Source organism: Sinocyclocheilus rhinocerous, unplaced genomic scaffold, assembly GCF_001515625.1.
Source record: "Sinocyclocheilus rhinocerous isolate Xijiao unplaced genomic scaffold, SAMN03320098_v1.1 scaffold480, whole genome shotgun sequence".
In the NCBI taxonomy this organism is placed as follows: Eukaryota; Metazoa; Chordata; class Actinopteri; order Cypriniformes; family Cyprinidae; genus Sinocyclocheilus; species Sinocyclocheilus rhinocerous.
Genome location: NW_015655401.1, coordinates 1,378,363 through 1,388,393, shown reverse-complemented (window position 1 = coordinate 1,388,393; position 10,031 = coordinate 1,378,363). Strand labels below are relative to the sequence as shown.

The window sequence follows — 10,031 nt, the reverse complement described above, 5'->3', positions numbered from 1 at the left end:
GAGCGCCCCCTTGGCCTACACATTAGAGGCATAAGTCAGATGAGTGTATGTATTATGCTTCAGATTATTCAGATGTGTTTCTTACTTGTCTCCTGGAGCTGGTGAAGCTGGACACATTATTCCATGAAGCTGAAGGCTATTAAGATTGTACATGAAAGGCCAGAAGCCATGGCTCCAGCACACTGTAACCGATGAATCTTCGAAGAACGTGTGCGTCTGCTTATAGACACTTTCCTGTCCATTCTTATTTGTGAGTGTGATCTCCCACTGAATGTGTAACCTCCTGTAAAACACAGCAACCACAGGTGTATTTCCTCACTTTCACTATGGACATGTTCCACTTATATTTGACAGCTAGAAAATATCCAGATGCTTTAAAGGAATAGTTCACCCAAAAATGAACATTTTCTGAAAATTTACCCACCCCCAGGAGAGAAATGTGCACAGATTAAGCAACGTTTACAAGTAAACACAGTCCACAACAGTTCTAAACAAATGTGTTGGTGGATTTTGATGTGAGAGGACAACAGGGGATGGACTTTTTCACTCAATGAAGTGTTATTATGGATTATGGATCTCTCACTGATGTATTTATTACAAACACGCAGCTCTTTACTTCACAAGTTGTTAATTGATGGACTGGAGCTGTGTGTTTTTAGCAGCTGTTTGGACTCTCATTCTGACGGCACTCATTCACTGCAGAGGATCCATTTGTGAACAAGTGATGTAGAGCTAAAGTTCTCCAAATGTGCTCTGATAAAAAACTAACTTATCTACATCTTGGATTGCCTGAGGGTGAGCAAATTATTTGTAGCAAATTTTTACATTTTGGATGAACTATTCCTTTAAATTTTATAGACTCATACTTGGTTTGACTAATGTAATTTTTTACTTGACCCTACCTAATTGCTTATCACAAAACCAGGTCTATCTATAAGTGTTGCTATTTAAGTTTAAAATATATTTACTTTTTTATGTCTCACATATCATAGCAAGAGTAATATAGCAGAGCAAGACATATCCTAAAACAATGTCTTGCTTTGCTATATAATACATTTCAAAACAAAGGAAAGAAATGAAAGAAAATTAATTAAATGTCTGACCATTTGGATCATAAAACCACTCTGCAGAAATAAAATGGCATGTGTATACCTGCATATATAAAAATGTGTTTTTTAATCTTTTAATATAATATTTAAAATATCTCATGGTATGTTTTTATGTTTCAGGGATAAAAATAATGATTATTTATTTATTATTGTAATAAAAATATTGAAATAAAACAATCACAAATCTTCTACAAATTAGTTCTTTAGATTTGTTATCAGACAAACACAAAAATCAATAGTATCAGTCAGAAATTTTTTTTATATTAATCTCTACTCAATTTTTTACAACAAATTATTGTTTCATAAATGCTTTGCTTGAAATGTGTTATTTTTCTTTTTAAAGGGGTCATATGATGTTGCTAAAAAGAACATTATTTTGTGTATTTGGTGTAATGAAATGTGTTTATGCGGTTTAAGGTTAAAAAAACACATTATTTTCCACATACTGTACATTATTGTTTCTCCTCTATACCCCTTACCATACTGTGATGCTGTGTCCCAGCGTGACGAGACAAAAACAATAAAACCCATTACAAACGAGGCATTTGTTGCATCCAGTGGGGACATAATTACGGATTATAATGACTTATACTGTCTTTTTACTCGTTGCGTTGCATCACGCCGCGTAAACATAAAACAATGTCTGCATTTCTACTCTACTACACTGCTCAAAACTCGCGTTTGAATCATCAGTGGCAAATTCTTTAAATATGAAAACATACTTACAGACTGTGAGTCAGCATTATTTGTCAGAACACCGGCATTGTAGTCTACTCTACCAAAATCAGGAAACAGTCCTCCATAAAATGCGCAGCACACATCTGAATATTTGGGTCGAACTGTTCTGGAACAGTGTTGTAAATACTCCCACACAGTGACGTAAAAATAAGGAGCCGTTTTAGGAGGGCGTGGACGAGTCTTAACTTTTATAAAGAATATTTCTTTGGGTTTGAGACTTTAGTCTTTGCAACTTTAGGGATCTTATCTATTCACGAACAGCTTGTAACACTCCAAATAGAAAAGAAAACTTGAAATCGCATCATGTGACCCCTGGTAATAAATTGGTAATAAATGTCACTTTAGTTCATATTTTGAGGCATTCATTCATTTTAGGTGTTGCTAAATTACTTTTGCATTATACTGCAGTTCTGGGTAATTTAAAATACAGTAATGAGAAATGCTTTTGTGTAGAACTAATAAGCATGACTGGACCCAAAAGATTTATTTCTGCCCTGTTGAAAAGCAGCGAGCTCTCATGTTTTACCTGAGAGCATGCTCTGTCAGAGCTGGCATGCCCGAGTGCGGGTTCATGTGTTTTAGCTCCGTTTTCCACATGGTGTCCTTGTAGCCGGCCATCTCCTTGAGTAGCACCTTCTTCCAGTATCCAGCAGGCTTCTCTTCCACAATTGTGCTGCTCACGGCTTCCGTCATCATGCTCACTCTGGGTCTCCACTTTTTCTTTTCAATCTCAGAAGCATACAACACAGACCACAAAGCACTGGACATTCATGTTAATATATAATATTCCTTATTCAAATTATTTATATCATGAACTCACTTGTTGTTAGCCAGATCATGAAACTGCTTGTTGACAAAGCTGATTTTGAACAGAGAGGAGGCATCCAGAAAGGAAAGAATCTTCAGGATGATCTCAGAAGGCAATCTAAGATGGACAGATAACATATTTTACAGCTTTGCTGTATGATATGCAATAATATACATCTTATACAAAACTTAAATATTTAAATGTGGAATAACTTGCCTCTCCAAATAATTTCCATGGCTGCCCTTAGCGCAATGTTCAGACACAGACCGAGTTTTACACGGTTCACGCTGCATAGGCGTCGACATGGAGGTGTCATGACCTCTCCGCCTATGACAAATGAAAAACAAACATTCTATCTGCGTATAGAAAGTGTGTCATTAGCGAATGGGTCTCCCAAAGCATTGTTTAAACCTCCAACGCGACTCGACTGCTTACCTGGTCGTACGAGCAAATTCCCCAACCTGATTATCTCCACGCGCAGGTGTATTTTGTTCTCCTTTCATAAGGCCTTGTTTTAAACTACGGAGAAACTCGCCAAGACCAGTAGCCATGATGAGCTCAAGGCGTTTGAACCCACTCTTATTACTGATGATAACCCGTCTGGCCTATGACCTCACAAGATAGCTTCTCTAGAGGGAAGAAACAACACCGACTATTTAGATTAAGGGTTGATTTGTAGTTAGAAGGTAACAGATGATTCTAGAGTAAAGTTAAAATTAAGGTATCAAATTAAAATGTAAATATAACATATAAGATCAAATTGAAATCTAGTTAATGTTTTAAATCGTGCCTGATATTGTATCTGATATTGTATGTATCTGGATTCTCACAGTTTGACAATAAAAAAATTACCATGAATAGCTGAAGTGTTACTATGTGTTGTGTTGTAGATATTTTTCTATTATAAACACTTCAACAGCTTTATTTTCTTTTTGTTTTGTTTACATTTTTATGAGTGTCGCCACTTCTATGTTTAAAAAGAAAAAATAAATAAAATTAAAAAAGTGTACTTTTATAAAAGTAAAATGAAAAGTAAATTCACGGAAAATAAACTGTAGCATTTTGATTTTATTCTTTTTTACTATATATGTTTATATATATATTAGTCGACATAATGACGCAATATAGCCTGTAGTGGAAGTAAAGTCTTCGTTCTTCAGCTTGATCCGCGTCAAGTGTATAGTTAGAGCGCCTAATAACTACATCTCCCAGAATTCCTAGTGTCTAATCAGGAAGTAGATACGCACTGTGATGGCAAAGAGTACAATCGCAGCGCGAAATAAATTTAGTGTCATTTATATTGGTAAAATTCGTGGTTATTTCAAAATATTCAAGCGGAATGTCATGCCCATTCAATCACTCTGGTAGGACAACATGATGATTCCATTTAAATTCATAGACACCTAACGTTAATTTGTCTTATTTCTAGTGGTTTATTATTTCCGAGCTGTCGTCTGTAGGTCAAACGTTAAATGCATTACCATAAAAAACAAAACAAAACAAGCATTAAATAAACAACAGGTGCATCAGAATGTGATCGTGAACATATTTCATATCACGGACAAGCGTGTTTCGACCTCATTTAAACCACCGTCCGTGTTTCCGGAGTTTCACAATTTGAGTTGAATTACTGAAATGAACTTTTCCACGACATTCTAATTTATTGAGATGCACCTGTATTTATTTACTTATTTCAGGTTTAATGCTTTCCATGCTGAGAGCAAAAAGCCACTTCACAGGGAGTGTGGATTCATCAGGCTTCAGCCAGGTACCAACAGGGTGGCCTTCATCATTGCACAGAACTCAGGTGTTTGATTTATTTAAAAAAATCTGTCATCTATAATCAGCAGTGGGTAGTAATCTGGATTATGTAATCAGATTCCAAAAATGAAGTACTTGTAATTGGATTTACTTTTTAAAATACTCGTAATCAGACTACAGCTACTTTTTAATGATTAAATGATTATGTATTTACACAATGCCACTACAATATTAATAATTAATGAATTCTCTTTTAATGGTCACATGACATGCATGTACACAAATTATATATATATATATATATATATATATATATATCACTTAAAAAAAATAAAAATCTGATATGAATATGGAACAAAATAATTCTATTCAAAAGTATTCTAAAAATAATCAAAAAGTAGTCAGAAGGCATTACTTAAAATGTGTAATCTAATAGATTATATTACTAACTACAAATATTGTAATGCCATTTGTAATCATCAACAAACTACAACTTTGAAATTAATCTACCCAGCACTGTCTATAGTACCATGTATCTTTTTTTAATCATCTGTTTCTACCTCTTCCAGGTCTTGTGGAGATTGAGGAGGGGGAACTCACTGGACAGCAGCTGACTCTGCACAGTACTGCCCTGGCTAGAACATCTTTTGCCAAGCAGCCTTATGTTCAACAGGTCTCATAACACAAACTGTTTGACTTGCGCCTTGTCAGATTAATGAAACAATAAGCTCTTATGTAGCAATATTTTCATAAAGAAAATATATTCAGCGGTGAAAATTATGAAAATATGGCTTAAATTGTGCTGAATTGGCATAATTGTTAGAATACATGTTCCACTAATAATTTAGATTTTTGATCAGATCTCCAGGCACATCCAGCTGAAGCCGGGTGGAAGGCTGGAACAGACGATCTCTATGGCACTGGAAGGACAGCCTCTGACGCAGCATTTGCACATCACTTACCGCAGGACTGATTAACTAGCTGTCATGTGGGAGGAAGATGTGTTTGTGAAAAGCACTTGTACTAATGTACTCATCTGACAAAATATTGATGGTTTATATATAGCAACCTGCAGGTGATGGTAATATGTCTGTAAGAATGTTATCTAAAGTAATAGACGTGTTCTGACCCGTCTTCCCAACAAAACAAGCTCTGCAAATATTGTTACAATATATAAAGGGGTCCTTTTGTATTATGTATAGCAACTACAATAAAAGTATGAAAATCTATTTTCAGATTTAAATTGTTTAAAATTTGTTCATGGCAAACTCAGTATAAATTTTCTCTCCAGTTATAATTTAAGAAACTTTTAGTATTTATATGTTTAATGGTATTTCATTGGGGATATATTAATTCAGTAATAGAAACAAGGTTCTCTACCTTTTGATAAATTAACTGTCATGGCTTTTCCAGTAATCAAGGACGACCAGACAAGATTTTTTAAACAAAAACATTCTTAAACTAAAAATTGTTTAATAGAGATTGCACTCAAAATAATGGATATCGGGTTAATAAAGTCGAATTTACACTATAGAGTTCAACTTTTGTTTTTTGAAACTTTATTTTCCATCAAAGAGGCCTGAAGAAATGTATTATTGTTTCCCAAAAGATATACAGCACAGCTAGTTTCAACATTGAGAATTATATCAATGTTTCTTCAGCACCAAATCAGCATATTAGATTTCTGAATGATCATGTTCACTACAGAAATTTATATTATTTTTCATGTTTTTTTTCCCCATAATATTTCCAGGTTTTCCTTGACCACTGGAACCCTTTCTGTTTAAAAATGTTCAACTTCTCTCTCAGTTCACACATTAAAAATCTTTATTTCAAGATGTATACAGCTGGTGACAACAGTGTTTCACACACACCAAAAAAACTGTATGAACTCAAAGTGCAAAGTGACACTCCAAACATCATTTTGAGCAATTTTGTATAAATAAATATCGGAAGCTAGACAAACATTAAAATGTTTCTCTCATCACCACAGACATTCAGTATAAAATCGCAGTGTAATGAATCCACACAATGTGTCAGCACAAATATGACTCCAATGCCTGCATATCAAATTTCTGAGTCATTTTATACTAAGACAGACAGACAGATATTATGTAGCTCCAGCAACGAATATAGCACATATTCCCTCCCCTCCTGTCAGGTCATAGGGGAACTCACTGGACAGCAGCTGACTCTGCACAGTACTGCCCTGGCTAGAACATCTTTTGCCAAGCAGCCTTATGTTCAACAGGTCTCATAACACAAACTGTTTGACTTGCGCCTTGTCAGATTAATGAAACAATAAGCTCTTATGTAGCAATATTTTCATAAAGAAAATATATTCAGCGGTGAAAATTATGAAAATATGGCTTAAATTGTGCTGAATTGGCATAATTGTTAGAATAAATGTTCCACTAATAATTTAGATTTTTGATCAGATCTCCAGGCACATCCAGTTGAAGCCGGATGGAAAGCTGGAACAGACGATCTCTATGGCACTGGAAGGACAGCCTCTGACGCAGCATTTGCACATCACTTACCGCAGGACTGATTAACTAGCTGTCATGTGGGAGGAAGATGTGTTTGTGAAAAGCACTTGTACTAATGTACTCATCTGACAAAATATTGATGGTTTATATATAGCAACCTGCAGGTGATGGTAATATGTCTGTGAGTAAGAATGTTATCTAAAGTAATAGACGTGTTCTGACCCGTCTTCCCAACAAAACAAGCTCTGCAAATATTGGTACAATATATAAAGGGGTCCTTTTGTATTATGTATAGCAACTACAATAAAAGTATGAAAATCTATTTTCAGATTTAAATTGTTTAAAATTTGTTCATGGCAAACTCAGTATAAATTTTCTCTCCAGTTATAATTTAAGAAACTTTTAGTATTTATATGTTTAATGGTATTTCATTGGGGATATATTAATTCAGTAATAGAAACAAGGTTCTCTACCTTTTGATAAATTAACTGTCATGGCTTTTCCAGTAATCAAGGACGACCAGACAAGATTTGTTTAACAAAAACATTCTTAAACTAAAAATTGTTTAATAGAGACAGCACTCAAAATAATGGATATCGGGTTAATAAAGTCGAATCTACACTAGAGTTCAACTTTTTTTTTTTTTTGAAACTTTATTTTCCATCAAAGAGGCCTGAAAAAATGTATTATTGTTTCCCAAAAGATATGCAGCACAGCTAGTTTCAACATTGAGAATTATATCAATGTCTCTTCAGCACCAAATCAGCATATTAGATTTCTGAATGATCATGTGACACTGAAGACTGAAGTAATGATGCTGAAAATTCAGCTTTACCATCACAAGAATAAGTTACATTAAAATATAAATTAAAATACAAAACAGTTATTTGAAATTGTAAAAATATTTCAACATTGCCGTTTTCTTACGGTATTTTTTGATCAAATAAATGCCTTTTCTGGTTGGCATAAGCGAAACGTTAGTAAAAAAAAATCTTGCCGACTCAAAACTTTTAAACGGTAGTGTATATTCACTACAGAAATGTCTTATTTTTCATGATTTTTTTCCCATAATATTTCCAGGTTTTCCTTGACCACTGGAACCCTTTCTGTTTAAAAATGTTCAACTTCTCTCTCAGTTCACACATTAAAATCTTTATTTCAAGATGTATACAGCTGGTGACAACGGTGTTTCACACACACCACAAAAACTGTATGAACTCAAAGTGCAAAGTGACACTCCAAACATCATTTTGAGCAATTTTGTATAAATAAATATCGGAAGATAGACAAACATTAAAATGTTTCTCTCATCACCACAGACATTCGGTATAAAATCTCAGTGTAATGAATCCACACAATGTGTCAGCACAAATATGACTCCAATGCCTGCATATCAAATTTCTGAGTCATTTTATACTAAGACAGACAGATATTATGTAGCTCCAGCAACGAATATAGCACATATTCCCTCCCCTCCTGTCAGGTCATAGTATTTGTTTCAGTCTATACATAGTATATTTTAAAGAAATCATAACAGGTAAAAGAAGATTAAGGCAGTTGAACCTGGGTGAAGTGCTATGACCTTTTTGAGGGGCCGTTTGCTTCACAAACAGTACAATGGACCATTCAAACAGTTCTGGGAGGGAAGGATTCAGTTCTCAGTCAACAGGATGATTTCCTGCACAAGGCTACTTCATCAGGTAGATGTACATGGTCTTTAAGAATTGCCTCCATGTAAACACAGCTGTTGATAATAACCAGTGGGCACGAGCTGTAGAGTCCATGTTCACCACACTTTTTAAAATGTCCCCCTTGAACGACGGATGAAAATAAAGCATTTGACATCCTATCACATGCATTACCATTCAAAAGTATGGGTTTGATAATATTTTTAAAAAGAAGTCTCTCCTGCTCACCAGGGCTGTATTTATTTGATCAGAAAATACGGTAAAAACTATAAAATTGTGAAATAAAATTACAATTTAAAATAGCTGTTTTGTAATTTAATGTATTTTAAAACGCAATTTATTCCTGTGATGCAAAGCTGAATTTTCAGCAGTCATTACTCCAGTCTTCAGTGTCACATGATCCTTCAGAAATCATTCTAATTTGCTGCTCAAGAAACATTTCTTATTATTATCAATGTTGAAAACAGTTCTGCTGCTTAATATTTTTGTGGAAACCATGATACAAACCAAGAACAGCATTTATTTGAAACAGAAATTTAAAGGGGTCATATGATGCGATTTCAATTTTTCCTTTCTCTTTGGAGTGTTACAAGCTCTTGGTGCATAAAGAAGATCTGTAAAGTTGCAAAGACTAAAGTCTCAAATCCAAAGAGATATTCTTTATAAAAGTTAAGAGTCAACCACGCCTACCTAAAACGGCTCATTTATATGTTTAATGGTATTTCATTGGGGATATATTAATTCAGTAATAGAAACAAGGTTCTCTACCTTTTGATAAATTAACTGTCATGGCTTTTCCAGTAATCAAGGACGACCAGACAAGATTTGTTTAACAAAAACATTCTTAAACTAAAAATTGTTTAATAGAGACAGCACTCAAAATAATGGATATCGGGTTAATAAAGTCGAATCTACACTAGAGTTCAACTTTTTTTTTTTTTTGAAACTTTATTTTCCATCAAAGAGGCCTGAAAAAATGTATTATTGTTTCCCAAAAGATATGCAGCACAGCTAGTTTCAACATTGAGAATTATATCAATGTCTCTTCAGCACCAAATCAGCATATTAGATTTCTGAATGATCATGTGACACTGAAGACTGAAGTAATGATGCTGAAAATTCAGCTTTACCATCACAAGAATAAGTTACATTAAAATATAAATTAAAATACAAAACAGTTATTTGAAATTGTAAAAATATTTCAACATTGCCGTTTTCTTACGGTATTTTTTGATCAAATAAATGCCTTTTCTGGTTGGCATAAGCGAAACGTTAGTAAAAAAAAATCTTGCCGACTCAAAACTTTTAAACGGTAGTGTATATTCACTACAGAAATGTCTTATTTTTCATGATTTTTTTCCCATAATATTTCCAGGTTTTCCTTGACCACTGGAACCCTTTCTGTTTAAAAATGTTCAACTTCTCTCTCAGTTCACAC

General features: G+C 34.1%; 2 protein-coding genes across 2 annotated transcripts in view; one reads left to right on the top strand and one right to left on the bottom strand.

The window, feature by feature from the left end:
- The window catches only part of LOC107718160 (F-box only protein 15-like), an 8,750-nt gene extending 4,617 nt beyond the window's left edge, over positions 1-4,133 (bottom strand). The window contains exons 1-6 of the mRNA XM_016525139.1: positions 4,123-4,133; positions 3,091-3,255; positions 2,872-2,982; positions 2,668-2,772; positions 2,374-2,607; positions 86-283 (exon numbers count right to left, since the gene is read on the bottom strand). Of these exons, the coding sequence (XP_016380625.1) occupies positions 86-283; positions 2,374-2,607; positions 2,668-2,772; positions 2,872-2,982; positions 3,091-3,255; positions 4,123-4,133 (824 nt within the window). The remainder of the gene's footprint in view (positions 1-85; positions 284-2,373; positions 2,608-2,667; positions 2,773-2,871; positions 2,983-3,090; positions 3,256-4,122) is intronic.
- A 214-nt stretch (positions 4,134-4,347) lies between these two features.
- LOC107718159 (THAP domain-containing protein 4-like) lies at positions 4,348-5,645 on the top strand (the record flags this gene model as incomplete). Its single annotated transcript, XM_016525138.1, has 3 exons — positions 4,348-4,462; positions 4,986-5,089; positions 5,277-5,645. Coding segments are annotated over 3 exons (336 nt in total), but the record flags the coding sequence as incomplete, so codon positions are not given.
- Positions 5,646-10,031: the final 4,386 nt, after the last annotated feature.